The sequence below is a fragment of the Diplotaxodon limnothrissa genome, linkage group LG22, assembly GCF_057381915.1.
Source record: "Diplotaxodon limnothrissa isolate DT_005_m linkage group LG22, D_limnothrissa_male_GT1.1, whole genome shotgun sequence".
Lineage (NCBI taxonomy): Eukaryota > Metazoa > Chordata > Actinopteri > Cichliformes > Cichlidae > Diplotaxodon > Diplotaxodon limnothrissa.
Genome location: NC_140616.1, coordinates 11,888,132 through 11,910,647, shown reverse-complemented (window position 1 = coordinate 11,910,647; position 22,516 = coordinate 11,888,132). Strand labels below are relative to the sequence as shown.

Below are 22,516 nucleotides of genomic sequence, written 5' to 3'. Positions count from 1 at the left end.
CCTCACAACATCAAGTATTGAGAGAGGATGAGCCCTGGGCAACTATAGAGGACCCGCATTCATCTCTGACCCCGATATGATTGTTGAAGTGCTAAAGACCTGGATGCAAATCAGCGGAGCTCTGCTTGAGTCATTCTGGATTCCCAGGCAGAGCTCACCTTTCAGTGTGAAGTGTGTCTGAAGAGGGGAAAAATTATAAGAGGAAGAAGTGCTCATCAGACTCCTAGTAACTCACACTTGAGTGCAGTTGATTTCTGCATAACTGGGGGAGATTCTGATGTGGGAAAACATGAAGCATAAAGCGCTATGACTCCAATTCGTTTATTTTGGCCCATGTTTGACTAGAATATTCAAGAAGAAAAAAAACAAAACAAAACAAAAAAACAAACAAAAAAAAACTCAGGGGTCACTTAACACTTTGCACTTCACATTTTTAAACACATTAAAATGAATTTGTGTCAGTTACTCTGCTGTACAGTCAAAAGAACTACAAGCCTTGTCAAATCATCACATTAGCGGGGCAACAAAATTCTGCTTTCTCAGGAGGGGGATTATTAACTTTTTAAATCAAACGAGCTCCGAAAAGCAAGAAGCATCTCAAGACCCACATCTTGTTCTCTTTTGCTCTCCACGGCTGGTCCTCCAGTCAGAAATACATAAAAACAGCATTTACAATATCCATATGTACAAATACAGAATGTATACACACGCACTCAGACACATACAGTCAGGAAAAATCAAAGGACGTAATTTAGATCTGGTTTTTTTTTTTTTTTTTTAAATCATGTGTGAGGAGACCAAACTGCTGCTTTTCAATCCTGCATATTGATTTATTCTGCCCCCTTTTGTTAACCGTGCACCTCACACTCTTTAAAGTAGCTGATGTGGGCATGAAAAACAACCTAACCGGCCCATTTTCCCCCAAACACACAGGGAACTACAAGGAACAAGTGGTCCGACAACGGCACGCGCCCCGAGGTGTAGGGCAGCTCCGACTACAGACAGCTTCACAGTGCGAAGGCAGTTTTTGTTAAGACAAATGTTTAGAAGAAGAAGAAAAAAACCCCAACAAAACACAAAAGCATCCCACAGGGCCGCTTCTGTCTGTCGCCAATTCTACGACAACGTCTCCTCCCTGTATTCTAACCCCTCTCACACCCTTCCTCTCTGTGCTTCAGGAAAACCCACTTTCCTAAAGACTGCTCCACCCAGCTTTCTTCTTCTGCAACACTGGACACCAAAAGACGAATAAGATCTCGCGACGTAGCTCACCCTGATCATGTAATACTGCCTCTTTATGCTCTCTGTGCATCCATCTACAGCTGTGTGCACACTGGGAGGGCTTACTCGCCTTGGGGGACAGGCGCTGCACTACTTTCCAGTGAACTTCTTGCATAAATAAAGAGCAGGTGGAGGAGAGGGGTCCTGAAGTGATCTGATATAGTGAGGAAGAGAAAAATCAAACTTCTGTATTCATGGTCTCAAACACAAACCTCCCTCTACCCCCTCCGGTTAGAAAATGGAACGCGAGTGTGTGTCTGTGGCTCGAGTTAAGTGTGCGAGTTGTGTTTGCCGTTTTGTTTTTTTGTTTAATGCGCCCCTCCCTCTCAGACATCAATAATCACTTGTGTGTCCGCCACCAGGTCTGCGTCACACGCTTAGCAGCCAGAAGAAGAAGAAGATGGCGACGAACAGGAATAGAGAGTCTTGCCAGTTGTTATTGCCGTTGTTGCCATTGCCGTTGCCGTTGCCCTGGTGGTCACCGACGTACTGATCTACAGGAAGAGGAGAAGGATTGTGAAGTTTAGTATAGCTGTGAGTGTTCATAGTTTGTTCCTTGGGGAATTTTCCTTGTGCACCTCTGGATTGCATCCAGTTCTGGAGCAATTTTCAGGTTGCTCCTGCTCTGATCATTTCCTGTGCCAAACTGACTCTGAGCCCACATGTCTTTAGTCGTTTTCTTCTCCGTTCTAGATCTATTTTAACGGCCTGATCTGAGTTTTAGTTTTGTTTTTTTTTGTTTTTTTTTTGGGGGGGGGGGGGGGGGGGGGGGTAGTAGACTGATGCAGTTTTCCCATTGATAAAACGCGATGTGCACTGGAACATTTTGACCTCTAGAGGGCAGTGTTACTGCATGCTCACACAGCAAATTTCACATTCATGGTACAAACTCCTTAGTGGAAGATTTTGCCACTAAAAATAAATAAATGTATAGCTTTCTAACTCCAACTTCTGAAAAAAGAAAAAAAGTGTTCATTTGTATTCTTTTTGCTCCTGTGGTAGAAATGACCTTCCATACATCAGCACAAGAGAGACTGTGCTGACCCCCAGCAAAGAGAGACTGATGGGAAACAGTTTTCACTATAATGCTGGTCAATTTAAATTTAAAATAGAATCTATTACAAGTATCTGGAGATGAGTGACGGAGAAAACACGTGCTTTAAAATGAAACTATACTAAATCTAAGATGGAAAATTAAAGACCAATTAAACAGGTCCAGCAGTGAAACGTGGAGAAATAACAAGGAAGAAACTTTTAGGGTTTTAATCGTGGCTTAGGGGATTAATGCTGCTTAAAACCAATCATTTAGCACACTGATAACCTGAGGGCTTCAGACTCGCAGTCTTGTAATTATTCACACTGATGAGTCAATTTATTCAGGCCTGACTACGGATTTGCTAATGCTTGCATGTCCTACAACTATCATACGCATTCATGTGTAAATCCAAGGAAGAAAATCCAAACATCATTTTTGGATTTGCTAAAATTCTTTTGAGCTGGACTTTTACTAAACACACAGGCTCCTACAGGCACACAGAGAGCCTTGTTATACACTCAGTTTGAATGAATACAAAAGCACAATAATTAATATCTGTTAACGACAAAACTTTATATTATTTTTATTTATATCTCTAGGCTGATATTTTCTGGGGTTCAGCTGTAATAGCAGAAGACTTTATTTCCTTTGTTTACCTGCTCTGTGGAAGGGGTCATTGGCGTTGAAGACTGTCGTGAAGAAGCCGAAGGGGAACGCTCCGATGCCGAAAGACATGTGGAAGCCGGTGTCCCCGAAACCGCGGAACATCTGAGCGAAGAGAGAAACCCGGCAAAGAAGCTTTAATATAAGCTAAACTCAGCTTTTTATTTAAAAACCAGTGTGAAAATATAAACCAACTCACCCCGCCTCTGCTCTCAGGCTCTGTTCTCTGCCCCTGAGGCCGGGGTGGAGTTTTCAACCTGAAACAGCAGAAACAGTCACAAACAGACAGAAGCTAACAACCAAAAAAGACACACACACAACGAAGACTCTGCTCACCTGGGGTCCTCCTGGCTGGAGCTCCCTCTGCCGTACAGCGGGATTACCTTCTCTCTGCTGATGCCCGCCTTGCACACGGGACACTGCTGTCGGCTTGGCCGCGTCTCCAACCACTGATGAGGAGGAGCAGAGCAAGGAGAAGGATGTCAAAATGATTGCAATACACGTCACACAAACCGATCTTTATTTGCCGATTCAAGAGTGGAACCTAAGTGACGCTACCCACTGCATTTTCTAAAACTTTATTTACAGCAAGAGATGTGAAGCACAACATGTTTACAGTGGTGAGCGGTGAAGGAAGTGGCAGTAAGAGGAGGCATTAAGTACATTAGCATCTTTAAGCTGCATTAAATCAACCGACAGGTGCAGCTTCCACACTGAGCTTACATCATCACCCTGAACTGATTGTGCTGATTACAGGCCTCCTCTCAGGACTGTGGACCTTCACTGAGGTCTTCCTCGCTGTGCTGTTAGTTTGACCCCCTTAAAATGAAGCCAATAATAATCCTGAGCTAAATGCTAGGAGCCCTTACAGACTGCTTCAGCACAAAAAGCCCCACCCACCTGCTGTCTGAACCTTGTGGAGGGCAGCCAATCAAAAAGAAGTTTACTTAAATGGAAATCAGCTTATTTAAGAAAGCTGAGGAGCCTCGTCAAGTTCCAGTATAATATAAATAATCATAATTTTGAGCTGTGAGTCAGGTACACTTTAAAAACAAATATCACAATTTTCAATATTGAAATTAAATGACCTTGAACTGCTTAATCAAGTCTCTAAAAACCCTGTAAAAACACACTACAGGAAGTATGAAACACTCACCTGATGAAGACAGGGCCAGCTGTAAAGAGCGAGAAAAGAAAAGATTAATTTACATTCTCACAACAGCATCTTTCAGTTAAAATAACAGACAAACCTGCTCCTCAAAGGTGGCTGATTAAAATGCTCCCTATTGTTTGCATTAATTGGCTTCATCTGTTTTCAAGACTGCGGGCCAGGCCAACCTGCTGCTGCATTGTGGGAGGGCAGGATGCAGGTTTGGGGAGATGCCCCAACACTGAGGTATTTTCAAGACAAACAGTTCTCAAGTGCTGAATATTTCTTCATACTAACAGCTTATAGCTACTTCAAGGCAAACAACAGAAACAGTTTTTGTCACTTTGTGTCATCCACACAAAATGACCAACCTTGAATAAGAAAAAACATATTTACAGCCTGGTACAAAAAACTAGTTGGTGGCTGCTGACAGAGGTGGATGTGCAAATACAGTAACTTTTGGCTTATGCATCCATCTTTTATATATGATCTGCACCACTGACATTCTGTCTCATTGGATACCAAAAAAAACAAAACAAACCCCCCCCCCCTATAAATAGACCAAACTACCCACAGCAGACCTCAGCAAAGATAAGAGTCCTGGTGCACTTACATTAAATCACAGTCAATATATTTAAGTTAATAGCGTGAGTTCTTACTTGAAACTTATTCAGCTGATAAATTAAAAAAGTTGTTTAAAATATTGACCAGCTGTTTGTGACCTGATCAACATATTATACCATTAAAGATTTAAAAACAAAAACAAATTACTAAAAGTCTGATTTTCAACTTTCAATGCACCAAACTGCAGTTATCAAAACTACACAAAGCCCATAACTGTGTTTTTTGAGTTTCTTTCTGGCCTAATTCATGTGAGCACACCGCAGACAAATATTAAACCTATTGTTCATTTTCTTATTTACTGTCACAGTGGTGGATGTTCATATTAAACATGGGCAAAGGTTAAAATAATGAGGTCAGTGTTGTGCTGTGACTTTTACTGAAACGCAAGCTGAGAAAATGAACAGGAGATTGTCCAGTAATGGTTTCCCATTACTGTTACAGATCACACAGGTTTATCCACAAAGGACAGAAGCAAACCGTAAGAAAAGCTGCTGGGCTCTCAGCTTGACAAACTTAAACTATTTTTACAATGACATGGACAAGCCTGTGAAATGAAGAGGTGCTTCAGATTCCACTTGAAGCAAAGTTAAACCCGCTTCCAGAGACAACAGGAAACTGTGGCCACAAGATGCCAGATTTAAAGGATGTTGCAAACAGCAATGAGAGATGCTGTTTGAGATGAAAAGAGGGAGATCAGTTTCACTTCACTGTGCAAGCAGTGCTTTCCTTGCTTGCCCTGCTGGAACAGCACTCGCATTCCTCTAACCCCATTCATCTACTGTTTTAACCTTCTGTTTGTCAGAGGTAGCCAATCAGAAGAAACTTAGATTAGTTGGTTTAAAGATTTCAAGAATAAAAAGTATAAAACTTAAAATTTCTCCTTGAAGTGAGCAGAACATTTTTCCACTGGCAATATTTATAAAGAAAACACAATCAACAGATTTAACTGTACCTTAAGTGTGCTAGAAAGGTGAAAACAAATTTCTGTGGTTAAAGTTTCCTCTAAGTGCCTCAACTGTTTTCTGTTTGTAAATCCTTTCTACACGCCAGAGATTCTTTGTCAGATAAACTGATAACGTTAAGTAACTAGTGCAGTAGTACTTATATAATTCTTTTCTACTCTAACCCCAGTCATGCAGGGGAACAGGCAGGGCTTGTTTTTGACACCATAACAATTACGTAACATTCACCGCATCAGGTGAGCCCAAGTCCACAACTTAATGTGAACAAACTAACAACCAGCAGAGCCAATCCATAACACAAAATCCTGTGTTAATCTGCAAATCTTTACACACATGCTCAGACTTTCACAGCACGTCTCAGTGTGTACATTGCTTTAATACCAGCTATCAGATTGCTGCTGAGAATGGCTTTCTCGTGGATACCAACAGCTGAACAAAGTGCAAAGCCAAAGTTAATAAAACAAACCTATCAGCTCTGACTAAGCATGTGGGCACACGTTTAGACAACCTGAAACTAGCTGCTTAATATCCAGTAAGTGGCAATGAAGCCAGAATGCAGACTATATGCCTCCTTACGGTACCACAGACTCAAGTGACGTCACTTGAGTCATTTTATAACATTAAAACAAGAATGCAGCAATTAACAAAACAAAAACCCTACTTTGTGACAGCGGGAAGGAAAAACCTTTCAACAGGAAGAAACCTCTGTCAGAACCAGGCTGACCAGAACCAGGCTGGGCTGAGGGGAGCGGGACAGGACAAAAAACGCACTGTGGAAAAGAGCCAGAGATTAATAATAATCCAATAATCCGTACGGCTCATTCCATGTAAAATTAACTTAATTTGGAAGACGTTTCCATCTTATCTCAATAGAAAACTGCGTCAGGCTGAACAGCAAGTAAACCAACTAATCCTGAGGCTCTGATTTTTCATAGTAGCGTTGTTTTTGTAAAGACTCTTGCGAAACCTTGTCCACACCTCACCAGATAAAGCCAGAAATGTCTGCTCTCTTGTTAAGAACGTGTTCGAGTCTGATCTATGCTTGTCATTAACCACTTTTAAGTTAACCATAAGCGTCAATAAAGAAAGCATAGGACAGTTATGTTATCCACATGAGTCACATCACATTAGTGAGCCTGAATAATCAAACACAGCAGAAACATCAAATAGAGAACTGCTTCCATATCTGTCAGGCTCCAACCTAACCAACATCTTTTATCAATCCTGCCATATTATACTGCACACCTGATTTGCATGCAAGCTTTTGTTTTTATGCTTCATTTCTACACTGTTTACACTGAACAATGTGACCTATAAGCAGAATCAATAATTGCACTGCTGTTGATAAAAGATCATCAATCACTTTCTAAGCAGTAACTGTAAAATATCAATATCTACAATATATAACTATTTTCAAAAGATCCAGCACTGCTTTACAGCACATTAGCCTATTCCCGGAAAACATTTCAAAGTCACGTTTACTGCTGGGAGTGTGCAACAAACCACAAACACACCGATTTAAAAACAGCCTCATTTCAGCCCCCAGAGATGGATGATGCACTGGTTTTCATCGCAAAGAATAAGACTGTCCACAAACATCTCAAGATACAGGCGACCAAAAAAATCCTAAGAACCACTTGTTGCATGACATGATCGAGGAAGTGAAAATAATACCTGATGCAGAAGAGAATCTCTGAATACACGCAGGTCAAACCTTTAGTCTAACGAGTGTTCATTTCAGTATTTGGATGATAGTCAGAGTTAGGTGTAGCATGAAAGCAAGGATCCATCTTGCTTTGCATCAACAGTTTAAGCTCCTGGTGGTTTGATGGAGTGGAGGATATTTTATTGGTACGGTACGCTTGGTATCAACTGAGCATCATTTAAACACCCCTGTCTACCTGAGTATAGTTACTGACCATGTCCAACCATTTATGACTACAGTGCACCATTTTCTGATGGCTGCTTCCAGCAGTTTAACACACCATGTCACAAACCTCAGATCATCTTAAACTGATTTCTTGAACATAACAATTAGCTCACTGCACTCAAATGGACTCCACAGTCATCAGATCTCAGAGCACCTTTGAGATGTGATGGAACAGGAGACTCTCATCATAATATGAGCAGGAACTGTGTGATGCTATCATATCAATATGGAGCAGCACATTGTTCGATATATGCCACGAAGAATTAAGACAGATCTGAAGGCAAAAAGGGGTCCAACTCCTAAAAGTAACCAATGAGTGTAGATTTATGTAGTGATTAAAAGTTGGTGGTTCCCAAAAGAGGGTTTGGGATGTCTCCAGTCAGATTAAGGAAAACCTAAATGTAACTATTTTATAATCATACCTTTATGTCAAACTCTTTAAGGTTTTAAATATCTCAACTGAAACGCGGGATTCTTTTCAGAGGCTTACTGGATAATATTAATGAGCATATTTATTTTTTTGATACATTTCTAATTCTAACTTGATGAGCTCTCATCCTGGAGGAGCAAATTCATTTGCTCTGCAGCCTGTGTGGACGACAAGTATGCTCGAGTGTGCGCTCACTCTGGGACTGTAAAGATGTCACACGCTCATTAACCTTGAAGTGTTAAAAGGAAATTAACATCTCTCACACATAAATCTGGAAGCTGCACAATGTATAAACTAGCAGGAGTCTACCGATGGAGAATCGGCCACACACAGTCAGAATGAATGCTCGGCTGATCAGGTGAAAGGCTGGGAGTTTCGTGTGGTTAAAAAAGATTAGATGTAGGCTTGCAGCGCTGATGCAACTTTAATCTAAAGGTGTTCTTCTATCCTTGCTGACGGTTTCATCATCGCCGTTTCATCAGGACTTCAGAGAGCAGAGGGAGACACGAGTAATACGGCAACTAAATTACATCAGCACGTAACGAGGGAGCCTAAACACAACGCTGTAAGGCAACTGTGCCCCTAACTGTAGGGTTGTTTCTACTGATTAACAGAAAAGGTTACTGATAAACAAAAAAAAGTTCAACCAAACTAAATTAAGCCTGACAAAGCCGGGCGAAGAGTGAGTTTGGTCCTTTTGGAAGGACCAAAATAGACAAACCCGCACCAGAATTGTGTAATGATTAGTAAGGTTCTTGTATTTCACATCATGCAATTTGTGCGAAACACTGTCGCCTCACAGCAAGAAGGTTCTAGGTTTGAATCCACTGGCAGCCGGAGCCTTCCTGTGTTGAATCTGCACGTTCTTCCTGTGTTTGGGTAGGTTCGGCTTCCTCCTACAGTCCAAAAAACATGCATGTGGCCATGGAGGAGTCGTAGATAAAGTGCTTGAAGTCTATACAATATGTATGTATGCAAGTATGTACGCTTAGCTGGGGTTTGTAGTCTAAATGAGCTCTTAAAGGCCTTTTTAAAACTACAAGCCACATTTACCCTCCTCCCCACACATGCAATGTTTCATTCTATGCCTTTAGGTTTATCAGGGTTTCTGGTTCAGTCACCTGCAGACTGGAGAAGCCAGTGGTAGCTGGTCTGCTCTAGTTCTTGCCTGCTTAGATTTTGCAACCCTATCAGAATTTTCATTTCAAATAAAAGACAAAATAAAAAGTTAAATTACAGGTTGCTCCCATCCTGCGGATGATATGATATGATGGATCTTGGACAGTTAAAACACGTCTGTTTTTATTTTCATGTTTGCTGCTGAGCTTTTCTCCACCCAGCAAACGCCTCACCTGTGAAACCGAGAAAACAAACATCACAAACATGTCACTGTGTAAGCCCACACAGGTCTCTGTTGCCAAAACACACTCATCCAGCCTTTGTGACTTAAAACTACAAACAGGTGCCCTCTACGCTTTGACATCAGCTACAGTTCTGCTGGAAACGATTAGGATGACCTTCGGATTGGCCCTAATCCCACATTAACCTCAGCCAAGAGTCACAACTCATGAATGAAGCCACCACATCACTGAGCGTGTGTAAATATTCAACACAGAGTGGACTGAAGGTTGAGCCTTGTGCAAAGCCAGAGCCAACAGTGATGGAACAAACTAGAATTACAGCTGTTACCCAACACCTACTTTCAGTCTTTGATAAAACTTGTCAGCTATGTTGTTTTCTAATCTCAGGATTCTGGCTCAGCGAGGCCATAGCTACAAGGCGTTTTCACTGCCCATTATGTGCATTCAGCATATTGTGAACCTGATCTGAAAGCTGCCCATGATCAGCAGGGAGGTGGAACACAGAAGTTGATGTGTCACCGATCAAACCAGGCGCCAACTGCAGCTGTGACCTCTGACTAGGGCTGGGTGGTCTGACCAAAAACTTGCATCACAGACTTTTTAACGACTCGTGTGGTTTCACAGTACGCACTTATCTTGGTCTGTTAAATCAGACATGAAACACTGAGAACTGATAATAATCCAGCTATGAAACTGCTCATCAGCTGAGAGTCTGCGCTTCAATCCCAGACTGATTAATTTGAAATCCACTGTGGTGGTGTACATCTGCTGATTCCAGAAACTTTATTCCCTTAAAAGACATGAGATCACTCTTTAAGGCATTAAAAAGGCGGCTTAGTTCACGGGTTAAATAAAGTTCAGCTACATACTGAAGACAAACACCCTTCACAGAGTTATCTAATAGTCTCTTATCCCGTTCACAACCGACTGATTACCGGAGCGTCGAGGGGCGTGATTCCGCCGTTAGAAACAACCCAAAAGAAGGCCTAACAGGCGGCTAAACAAACCACACTAAGTCCGTGTTTGCGAAACAAATGAAACCAGCACGTACCAGAACAGGTGTCCGCACAGACTGATGACGGCGTCCCTGGCAGTGTCCAAGCAAATGTTGCACTCGAAGGTGGCTCGATCCCGCTCCCGTTCGCTCTCCCCGCTGCCGCCACCCGAACCGTCGCGGTCGTTGCTGCTCTCCCCGGCCGGGAACCCTCCTCTGCTGGCCGGCCCGCCGTCACTCGAGAACCGGTGATCCGCGGCCGCCATAGTGTTTATTTTCCAAACGAAGAAAGAAACGAAGCGAGCCAACCCGCAGCGGCCAGACCCGAGCTAACGTTAGCTATCAGCGGTAACGGTTGCTGCTGTCACCGACCGAGCCGAGGCTGCTGTCTCTGCCCGAGAGACGACTTCCGTTTCCGGGAGAAACAGGACGCGTGGGGCGGGCCTAATTTAAACACCACCGCCACAATAATAATAATAATAATATAATAATAATAATAATAATAATAATAATAAGAAGAAGAAGAAGAAGAATTACTGACACGTACACCTTCGTCTCTAGCCAATCCTCATTTCGTTTGTGGTAGGAAAATAGAAGCGATTTATTGAAACATGACAAAAACAAACAAAAAGAATCGCTTAATAGCTCTTTGGGAAACACAACATTCTGGCAAAAATGCCATTTTATTTCCGTCAAACTCTTATTTTTGGCATTTTTCATAGACTCGGCTAAGGAAATTGTAATAAACTTTGTTGGGCTGTGAATAGCAACGTTATATGTAGGCACAACACTGGTTCATCCTTTTTTATCCTTGAATGATTCATAGCTCAGTGTTAAGTGGCTTAACTCACAGAAAACGTTCCTCTGAAAATAGTCAGGTAAGGACTGAAATTAAAAAATAAATAAATAAACAGCTGCTTACACCACTTTAAAAATCACAAGAAAGTCTGGCTCCATAGAAGTAAAATATAAAGATATGAGTAGTGACTCGAGACTGTTGCACAGCATAAAAAATGTAAACTCTAACGCCACAACAACAAAAACATTATTTATTCACTTTTACTGTTTAACGAACTTCATGAAAATAGGAAGAATATTTGCTGCTCAGAGAAAAATAATTAATAGCGACAGGCTGGAGGTCTTCTATAATTTAAAGCAAATGTTTTACACTAACAACATACAAGAAAGAAAGAAAGAAAGAAAGAAAGAAAGAAAGCGGGAACATTAGTCCTACATGTTGTTTCCAGTCGGACAGTTGAGGGGCACCGACCGTAAGCGTGTTGTGTACAGCGCACATGCTGTGTTTGATAATTCTAACGTTAACAGTATTTTCACGGTTAACGCGCGTCACTGACGGTTGTTTGTGTTTTAATACGCGCTCTTTCATCACTGGCCCGCCGCCATGAAGATTAAGCGGCAGAAACAAGCCAAGAAGACGATCAGTTTCTACAAATACAACTTCGGCTTCAGGGAACCCTTCCAAATCCTCATCGATGGAACTTTCTGTCAAGCGGCCTTGAAGAACAAGATTCAGATCAAAGAGCAGATGCCCAAATACCTAATGGGAGAGGTGCAGTTGTGCACCACCAGGTGAGTGTATTCACCTCTGAGCACCCCCCTCCTCCCCACCCACTACCCCCGGTCACTTTTTGGCACAACACCGTCATCATACACCTTTTAATAATATGTCCACGTGTTCACGTTCAGCTGTGCGCTGAAGGAGCTCGAGACGCTTGGAAAACAGCTGTACGGGGCCAAGATCATCCTGCAGAGGTTTCAGGTCAGGAAGTGTCCGCATTTCAAGGAGCCGGTCTCAGCATCAGAGTGTCTGCTGTCCATGCTGGAAGAGACCAACTCGCACCACTACTTCGTTGCCACACAGGTAAATAATGAGATGAAAGTGGGAAAATATTTTTGAAAGCCAGCTTTGGGTGCTCCGATAAACTCGATTCCCAAAAAAACATAATGGAGCGATTTGCATTTTCTACCCAGGGTTGAACATAGAAAACGTAGAAAATGCTTAAATTGATTCCTTTTACTCTTTTGTGAAAACATATTGGCTTATTTCGAATTTGATGGCAGCAACAAGTCTCAAAAATTTTTACAGGGACATGTTTTGTGTGTATCATGCCCTGTTCTTTTGACAACAGCCTGTAAACATCTGGGTACCGAGATGGGCTGCTGAAAACTTGTTTTCATTCTTGTCTGATTTGGGATTATAACTGCTCAGTGGAGCAGATGACAGATAAGTTACAAATATCTCCTTGGTCTCATTGTGTCTTCAGGACCACACAGTCACCACGGGGCTGAAGAAAATTCCAGGAGTTCCTCTGCTTTACATCATCCTCAACACCATTGTGCTGGACAAGCCCAGCCAGGCGTCCCTCAACCACGTCCAGGCCGTCCAGCTGGGAGAGCTGGTCAGCCCGGCCCAGCAACAGAGTATCCGGACCCTGAAGGAGGAGCAGGGAATTGGCCAGAAGGACGGAGAAAGGCGTGGGAAGAAGAGGAAGAGGAAACAGTCCAACCCCAACCCGCTGAGCTGCCTGAAGAAAAAGAAGAAAGGAGTCCCGACACCTCCGCTGAAGAAGACAGAGCAGGAGGGGAAGAGGAAGAGAAGCCGACACAAGAAACGAAAAGTGGAGGCAGGAGATGGCACAGCTGCCCCAGCAGCTGCTAATACATAAAACAGCAGGAAGACAGAGACTTCAACCTTCTCCATTCACCTGATTTATAGGTTTACTTTTTGATATGACTGCAGAGGAAAAAAAACATTTATTACATAATATTTTAAAAATGCCATTTTGTAGTGTTATTTGTTTTATTTTGAAAAACCTTACAGGTAAGGGAATGAAACTGTTCTCAGACAACATCTTTATGATTTCTTTTATACAAAATCAAAAAAGCAGGTTTCGTTACAGGCACATAGTTTAAAATATAAGATGCACTCAGACATTAAACAGTTTACCCTTTTTCTTTTTTTTAGATGGAAGGGGATATCAAAAACAATGCATTTAGCTGTCTCTGGACACACTAACTTGTTTCCACTGTTGATATTTCGTGCAGATTAAATTTAAGCTGCAGTATTTTCTCATACCACGATGACTTGCAGCAACAAAAGTCCATCCAGTTTCCATCTGATCCTGTCATCCAGCCATTCTAGAGATTAATAATGAAATCTGCTTTTAAATGAAAAAACAATTCATTCTCTTTAGCTGCTATACAGCAATACAACAATAAATTAATACTATCAAAAGTGACACAGAGCACAACAACTTAATTGTCTTAATAAACAAGACAGTGCATCACTGTATCCATATACAATAAGGACACTGAGTAAAGTGAATCTGACCTCAAGTTATTTTAAGGATTTGAAAAAAAGTAACATGGCAATGAAAAGAAATTTCACACAAATTGGACTTGATTCAAATATTTCAGGATAGCATGCAAGTATAGCAGACCACTCATGTTTTTATCTATAGGCTGAGGTCCCGAAGCTAGGTTTTATTAAACTGTGTCCCAAATCCACAGCACATAGTAACAAGGTCCAAGACAACGTGATGAAAAGTCTCAATATTTCATATTTTATACTAACAGGCAATGATGGAGAAAACTTAATTCCTTCCAAGTTTAGAGAGGAAGCAGCAGGAGTTGTTAAAGGTGTTCCCAGAACTGTTTTATCAGAATTTTAAATCTGAATCAGGAAAAGTGTGCATAATCACGATGCGCTGAAAAAACAGGTGATTTTTACCCCTTAACCTGAAGGTTGATGGGGTTTTGTTATCCCCTGGTCAGGCAGGCGGGCCTCAGACAGCGTGAACATGAGAAAAAGGCGATATAAGATTTTCAAATTGATGCCACAGATTTCTTTACTAAAAAAAAGTTAGAATTTTGGTGAAATTTACTGAAAATTAACACAATTTAAATTGTTTAAATAGACCTTTGACAATAAACAATGAAGTTTAATCACTGTTTTGTCACTTTTACTGTCTTTCCCAATGCCGGTAAGAACACACCTTGAGTAAGAGAACAGCCATAAATTAACGGTGCATAAATTATGCTCACTTTTAATGTTTCCATCATGACCCTCCTGACACAAATCCTTCCAGAGGATTTGTGTCAGGAGGCTGATAGCCATCACTATTTTTAAGTTTGCACAATCCTCGAATCCTGCTTAGAAATTAGTATGTTGTGTGGATTTGGGTCATGTCTATTTTTTTTTTTTTTTACTGACAGCAACAGCAACAACAACTTAGAGTCTGTAATACTTAAAGTGCTACTCTACAGCTGTATAATGATTAGCTGCTGGTTGAGTCTGTAGAGAACTACTATAATAACTGTTTAAATGTACTCTTGGAAACAGTGCATGCTCCTTCTTCCTAATATGATGGTGAGAGACTTCAGAAGTAAACCTTCACCTGCAGTAGTGAGAAAAATGGAAGTAACATGTTTGACTGATTGTAAACAAATCATTACACTGGACTCCTTCACTTTGGTGAGACGGCAGCAAACAATGAGATGCAGGTGATCCTTTACAGTGATTGGGATATAAAGTGAGTAAATAATAAATATGTTCATTGTTTGAGTTCCAACTACGTTAGTCAGACCCACTTCCACTGAACCACCACTGCTTCACATCTAAATGATGCAAAAATGAAACCATTTCACAAACAAAACAATCTCAGCATTGTTAAGACTTGTGTTAAACTAACAGATAGTGCTGCTGACTAAAAGTACTGACCTCCGAGCAGTTTTTTTCTTTAAAAGATTAAAAGGAATGGGTTTTTTAGACGATGTGGAAGCGAGGACCCGGCGTAGCGATGATATCACTGTAAGGCTCCTCCTGGACAAGCTCCACTGCCTGCTGCTTCTTCAAGACCAGAAAGCTGTAGAACTTGGCAGCTGCCTGCTTCCTGTTGTTGTTCCTGCACAGATCCAGCAGGCTGACCGACTGGGCACCGGTTTTAGCCATCACCCTCTGTGATGCAGTGACAAAGAGTATGAGCAAGAGGAAGCCTGTCATTTTGCATGCTTTGATATGGAAATGGATTTTAAGCTTATGCAAGGTACATCTACTTATCCGATGCCAGTCGGTAGTCTTAATATTACCTGATGCTGTGGAAATCTGCAAATATATTGAGTGTGGAGCTTGCCTCTGGCATAAAAAATGCTATCCACAAGCGAAACTGTCGGGCTATTACCTAAAAGTTTTATAATATAAGATAATAACCCAAAATCTCAACTGAGCTCTGCCTGAGGTCAGACTCACAGGCCTGACCTCACACACTCACGTTGCAGTTTGGCACAGACTTCAGTTCTGTATGAAAAACTTTATTATTGTATTAGTGTGTCTGTATTTATAACCAAACCAATTAACCAGCATCCCATCCTCTCATCCAAATATGGGGAAAAAAACCCTAAAGTTAAAGTTTCACAATGTAGATTTCAAAAATCCAACAGGATAGCATCCTGATTGTGTCTATGGCCACAATCCTAAATTCTCTAAGTCATCTGTAAAATCACAGCTGTGGCTGATTTAAACAAAATAAGTCATAAAAACTTGTATTGGTGGTCTTTTGACATAATAATCAAACTGAATCTGTGAAATGAATTTTTATTTTATGTTATGCACTTTAAGATGTTTCATGTTAACTCCTTGTGAGTTTAGTTGGACTGTGTCATGTTTTACATCTTAATTTTAAATCTAAAAAAACAAACTTGACACCATTAGACTAGAAACAATTCCACTTCAGAGAGGATTCATATGGTTTTCTACTGCACATGAGTATATTTTGGGAAAAAAAGGTAAAATAAAAGCACATAAGTTGTTTCTTCATACAACGAGATGTCAGTCTCCCTTCTTAAAGCACGCAGAAACATCCAGGGTGTCTCAGTGTGTGGATCTGAGTTCAGATATTTCTATAAGTTGTACCAACAACTTATCACTCTGCTGTTTTCTTATCTGGTAAGATGAGATGACATACATACCTGGAGACCATGAAGCATTTGCTGGGTTCTTTTATTCCACCTCCTCTCCTCCTGGTCCTGGTCTCCTCCCTGCGCCTCCTCCTCCTGACATAAATACACATAAATCCTTATACCAACTTACAGATAAATAAACTACATAAAAATGAGGTTGCTTATTTACTCTGAATAAATGAAAAAGGTGTGCGAAAAGTGAAGAAGCAAGGTTTGGGAATCTTTATCTCACCTCTTCATCAGAGTCCTCATCATTCTTCTTCTTGTCCTTGTCGGTGAGCAGGTCCAGTTCTATCAGCTGGCTGATGTTGGTGGTGGTTGTTTCCTCCGGGGGTACCTCCACAGTGGATGCCTCAAGCTGTTGGGGTGCATTAGATGGTCTGGACCCCTGCTGTTGCTGTTGCTGCTGCTGCTGCTGTTGGTCCAAGGCCCCCATCTGGAGTGAGGAGGGGTCAGAGGACACATCAGAGAGACAGAGAAAGCACAATGTGACAAACTCTGAAAAACATGTACTCACAGGGAGGGCTGGCTCTGTGTCCTGGGCCTTGCGTTTCAGGCCTCGTTGGGAGGATGGAGGTGGCATGACCGACTCATCCAGGGTTGTCCTGCTCCCCTCTACAGCTGAAGTCTGCAGCACGCTGGCCTCTTCCATGATGGTCTGGTCTGGAAAAAATCAAGAACATATTTTGTGCTACCTCAAATGAACACTGGTGGGAAAACCAGTGGGAAAATATTTTCACAGACTGTATGTAAAAGATGAATGTAACATAGTCCAAATATAAGATGTAATGAATGATGGGGCAGATCTTACTGTGGAACATGTTTCAGTTTAGCTTATTTCTATAGAGCTCTTATCTTTGTTCTAGATGTCTTGTTCATGCATTTGTATAAATTTTGTTATTAAACGCTTGCATTTCACATTAGTCTTTACCGCCTGTCTTATTTTACATTTGTTTTCTTAAAACACTTTGCAATGTATGTATGTGAGAAATAATATTTAAATAAAACTGCAAATAGAGACCATAATTTACTAAATTAATTTCAGTTTGAGGCACTTTATGTTTACTTCATTTTTCAGACTTTTGAAGCTATTCTATCTTTTATATGGAGTCTGTTTCTTACCCATGATGTCTCTCTGTTGGTGGCCTGTTGTTTCCTCTCTTGGCACTTCTGGGTTCTCCAGATCTTTGAGAAACTCATCCAGACTGTCGGCTTCTCCACCTTTCCTCCTCTTCCTCAGTTCATCTGGGACTAATGGTGTCAGGCATCTTGTAAACATCTAGTGAGGGTAAACATAGAGTCAGTGTTTGTAATGTGTGTCGCCGTGACCACTAAAACACTGTGCACAAATGTCCCTGAATGACATCCGTTACCTTGAGCAGTCTGGCGTTCCATAGAGGTTGAGCTGGAAGGGAGAAAAGCTTCTCAACTCCTCCCGTCTCCTTCCACATCATCAGTTTCTTTGTGGGCGGAGCCAGATCCAGGGTTGTGACAATGTCGGAGTAATCAGAAAGCTGTGCACGAATAGTTTTACTATCCAACTCCTTCACGCTGTCTACAATCAGCTTCCTCTTACGCTTTGCCTTGGTCTCCTTCACTGTAGATCAGGAAGACAAGGGCTCATTTTTAGTGCTTAACCTCAGGTAGAGCAAGTCATCTGCTAATTGGAAGGTTGGTGGTTCGATCCCTAGCTGCTCCAGTCTGCATGCCAAATATCCTTGTGCAAGATACTAACTAACTGCTCACAGATGCATCCATTGGAGCTATGAATGTGTGTGAATGTGAATGAGGCAAGTTGTGCAAAGTGCTCAGATAGAGAAAGGTGCTATATAACAACCGGTCCATTTACCATTTCATTGTAGAAACAGGAGTTTTATTATCTTGCTGATCTGGTGCATTTCAGAGCATTTGAGTTTTTGTTTTAAAATCAGTTTTAAGTTAGTTTCCAAAATAGATAAGTGTATTTCAGTTTAGTTTTCATTCGTTTGAGTGTTAGCTTTACTCTTTTTAATTATTATAATATGAAGGCTATTTGTCAGAAGCAAAATTTAAGATACTGTCCAAAACAACATGAACCATTTGAAATCAAATCACATTTTTAATGTTACTGACATGTGAGGCACTTTGCACCGTGCCTAACATCACACACGTCATGACAGATTAGTCTGCTGAGTGTGAATAACTGGAATGTGGTCACGCTTTGCTCCGGTCAACTGGTTAAATGCCGGCTGACTCTGACATGTATAACCGCTCATTTTCTAGATCACAGCACAACAGAATCATGCTCATTAGCACGGCTTTCATCTTTCTTACGTTCCATCTTCATTAGTTATTTTTTCTGTTACAGAGAGCGAGAGAGCTGCTGAGTAATTAGAAACAAAACAAAAACAAAATTAGCTGGATTACCTGTGATGTCGATGGGCTCCAGGGCGAAGGTTTCTTCCTCGTTGTGGACCAGAGTAGTTTGCTCTGCCTGGTCAGTCATAGCTGGTAGGGGCTCTGTTGGGCCTGAGTCCGGACTATCTGGGGCTCCTGCTAACACCACACACATACACATCATATTAGATCTGCATTTCATGATAATGACACAACTACATTGTAATTTTAACTCTCCGTAACATACCACACTCTAGCTAAAGACTAAAAAATATTATATTTTAGCCCTGAGGAATTTGTGAAACTGACCTGAGAGAGCATCAAAGTCATCGTCATCGTCTCCATGGTCCTGAGGCATCATCACACTCTCTGTGATGGCAGGAGGGTCGTCAAAGATGCCGCCTCCATCCTCGTTACTCAGCAGCTTGTCCACTACACAGAAATACAAGAAAAGAAAAAGTACACTTTTTCATCCACTAGCCAGACGAAAACAGCGTCATCTACAGATGTCATTGAGTAAATAAAATAATCTGTTTTTAAATTTAGTGTTAGCTCTTACCCAGCATTCCTCCCTCATTGCTCTCCATGGGGTTGTCTCCAAAGTCATCCTTGTACTGGTCATCATATTCCAAATGGTTGGACTTATCGGCCATCTGGTTAGCACCACCCTCAGCCTCCAGTAGCAAGTTCGAAGCTGATGCTCCCATAATGTCTACCTCAAACGCGCTCTCCTCTCGCATCATTTCCCGGTCATCCATCCCAAAGTCGGCTGCATGAAAAAACAGTGAGGAAGTCAAGGAATCAGCCTTGAAACAAAGTGTCACTAAAATACTGAAATGTGGTTTTACATTGGTGTTTGGATGTTGGTGTTTAATTGATCAAATCCTACATAAAGATAAAAAAAAACCCAAAAAACAAAGTACCGAAATCATTGTCCTGCAGCAGGTTGAGGTTGCCCACCTCCTCTCTCATGGTGATCTCCTCCACTCTGCTCTGGTTCAAGTTGAACTGCTGAGCTACATCAATGTCACTGTGCAAAACACAACACACTGTCATTTAAATGCTGTTGTTAATATATTTTGGGACTCTGAGGGGGTGGCTAAGCATGTGGGCCGTGTACAATACAGACAACAAGTTTACGCTACCTTACGCGACACCATTTTTATTTAATGGCTGTGATCTGCACAGTTTATTTTGTACAACAACTTTGTTCTTTGTAGTCTTATTCTGCATTGTGCTCTCTCAGGAAGACTGTAGGACTCACTCTAAGTCTGGCAGTGGCTGGTCAAAATCATGAAACTCCTCGGGCAGAGTGATAGCGTTGTACGCTGCTTCTCTGTTCTCCTCTGGAAGATCCACCACACCTGAAACAACACGAGGTAGAAAAGCAGCTTTAGTGTATGTGACACATGCGTAGTTAGCATGTGCATCTAAAGTAACAGAGGCTCTTTCAGGGCCCTAACTGCTGCTGTATGAGTATGTATTTAATATGGTTTTTGGAAAGCCTAGTTTTGATTTATCTGCTGTTCCCAACCTGGTCTAAATGCCATCTTGATCTTGATGAAGGCCTCATTACAGTCTGCCAGCAGGTATTTGGCCTTCCTGTGGTAGATTCGCACCACCCCCAGCAGCAGATGCCCTGAAGTCCGTAAAGCCATTTTTACCTGTAAAAAAACAAAGACATACATTTAGTAATACAGTAACTTCTGTCTTCTACATAAACTGTGTCACTTCTTCCACATGTGGGAAGCAAAAAAGCAGTCTGTCTCACAACCGATGAGTTCTATATAAATGAAATTAACAAGTCTGTACTATAAAGAAATCCTGAGAGAAAATTAAACCAGAATAATATATAAAAAAAAAAAAAAAAACCCAATAAGGGCCTACAATGTAATTATAGGATGACTACATGAAGATAGACACTGAAACCTAATAAGAAACAGCCACATTTTACAGCAGGGATTGACCAATGTGGCTTTTTCAGGGCTAATACCAACTATTAGCAATCAAGGAGACCGATAACCAATTTATGGAACTAATAAAGAGTGTTGCAGGTTCTATTTACATGCAGTAATGGGGTAATCACTTTATCACATGGGAGCGGTTAGAAAAAAAACACACAAAAACTGTGTACCAGGAACTTCATGGCATGGTTTTCAATGGCAGAGCAGCTACTGTAAGGTTAATTGATAGGTGCCCCAGTGCCAAATAGTAATATCAAATACTATATATAGAAATTAATTGCATGTCACTGCAACAAAGTTTATTATTCAGGATTTTTAGAGTAATAAGGAAACTTGTCACTAAGGAAAGAGCACAACTTCAGCAATTTCTGCTGCCTGAACTCTGTTTCTTTAATTCACTGTAGCTGCTTCAGACTGACAGATTTTAGTGGAAACTGTGTTAAAAAATGGAAAATCCCTAGTGTACAGTAATCAAAGTCTGTTGGAGTTAGCTGTGGTAGCCTGAGAAATAACCTTGGGTGAGATGATGCTCTCCACGCTGCTCTCCAAATTGCACTCAAAAACATGTGCCTTGGTCAGCTTCTTGTCCCAGTGGGCCGCCAGCCAGATTTTAGCCAGCGGCCCACGTTTGCTGAGGACAAAGTGTGCGTAAAACATCGTCTCGATGCCTTCTCACCACAAGGGAAAGGGGAAGTGGGGGATGCGTCAGGCCTAGAGAGAAAGAAAAAAAACAAAGAGAGAAACAGTACAGTGCACATGACTGAAATCACCACTATGAAGGGGTAAACTATGTGGGGATGTTGAAAAGAAAACAACTGATTGGGTTATCTTGATAAGCATATAACAAGGTGCAAACTGATTAACTGAGACTTTTTGAAACCACCGCCTGTGATTGGAGCAGTCCCAGTGTCACACAGAGTGCAGATACAGACTGCAGAGGCATATCATCTAACCTGCATGCATAAAATCCAGAGAAGGCAGAGAATGAGCTGCTCATTTTATCGCTCTCATTTACATCCATCAGCCAGACAGTTTTTCTTCTGTTAGTTAAGTTTTGCTAATATTAGTTCAGGGGAAAAAGCCTGAACCCGATAGCCTGCTGCCACCTGACTGCATAGATCAGAGACTATCTCACAAAAAAACCACACTGCTTTCAACTTTGTGACAGTGTGTCTAATGTAGTGGTATACAACACTGGGGCTCCACAATGTAGAGTACTTTCCCTGTTCCTTTTAATCCTTTACAAACTGGACTTCAGATACAACATGGACAGTTGTTGTTGTTGTTGGGTATATATCAGAAGGGGACAACTTGGAATACAGGGAGGTTATTACCAATTTCACTGAATGGTGTGCAAAAAAAAACTGTTTTTGAATAAACTCCAGCAAGACAATGGTGACTGACTTCCTCTGCAAGGTGATACAGTTTACACCAGTAAACATTCAAGGCCTGGAGATTAAGACTGTGTCAGCTTACAAATACTTGCATGTTAATCTTAATAGCAAAGTGGATTGGTCACATAATATAGATGTCCTGTATAAGAAAGGCTAAAATCGTCTTAGGCCCTTTGTTGTGTTCAGGATGCCGTTAAGGACCTTCTGGGACACTGTGGTAGCTCTTTAATCTTCTATGCTGTGGTCTGCTGGGGATGGAGGAACTCAGAGAAAAAAGACTAAAAAAAAACTTGTGAGGAGCCCTGGCTTTGTTGAGGGCTGCTCCTTGGACTACACTAAGGAGCTGGGTGAGAGAGTAAACTTTCAACATAA

The 22,516-nt window shown here is 41.4% G+C and overlaps 3 protein-coding genes across 7 annotated transcripts; 1 reads left to right on the top strand and 2 right to left on the bottom strand.

The window, feature by feature from the left end:
• Positions 1-408: 408 nt before the first annotated feature.
• rnf5 (ring finger protein 5) lies at positions 409-10,817 on the bottom strand. Its single transcript, XM_085346856.1, has 6 exons — positions 10,489-10,817; positions 4,137-4,155; positions 3,317-3,429; positions 3,180-3,237; positions 2,974-3,085; positions 409-1,775 (listed from the first exon to the last, which is right to left on the bottom strand). Exons 1-6 carry the CDS (start codon positions 10,695-10,697, stop codon positions 1,651-1,653), a joined length of 636 nt encoding a protein of 211 aa, XP_085202982.1. The 5' UTR covers positions 10,698-10,817; the 3' UTR covers positions 409-1,650.
• An 891-nt stretch (positions 10,818-11,708) lies between these two features.
• On the top strand, positions 11,709-13,189 carry utp23 (UTP23 small subunit processome component). The gene is made up of 3 exons (XM_085346603.1): positions 11,709-12,021; positions 12,139-12,313; positions 12,717-13,189. Exons 1-3 carry the CDS (start codon positions 11,834-11,836, stop codon positions 13,116-13,118), a joined length of 765 nt encoding a protein of 254 aa, XP_085202729.1. The 5' UTR covers positions 11,709-11,833; the 3' UTR covers positions 13,119-13,189.
• Positions 13,190-15,217: 2,028 nt separating this feature from the next.
• Positions 15,218-21,407, bottom strand: rad21b (RAD21 cohesin complex component b). Of its 5 annotated transcripts, none has more exons than XM_085346208.1 (13): positions 21,264-21,407; positions 20,321-20,450; positions 20,051-20,150; positions 19,710-19,816; positions 19,346-19,555; positions 19,096-19,218; positions 18,817-18,945; positions 17,784-18,007; positions 17,533-17,689; positions 16,928-17,073; positions 16,643-16,846; positions 16,420-16,503; positions 15,218-15,409 (listed from the first exon to the last, which is right to left on the bottom strand). In XM_085346208.1, the coding sequence occupies exons 1-13, from the start codon at positions 21,405-21,407 to the stop codon at positions 15,218-15,220; spliced, it is 1,950 nt and encodes a 649-aa protein (XP_085202334.1). The 5 variants fall into 5 exon arrangements, with proteins under 5 accessions (XP_085202334.1, XP_085202335.1, XP_085202336.1 ...); XM_085346209.1 differs by having other exon boundaries at positions 16,420-16,497; XM_085346210.1 differs by having other exon boundaries at positions 16,643-16,822.
• Positions 21,408-22,516: the final 1,109 nt, after the last annotated feature.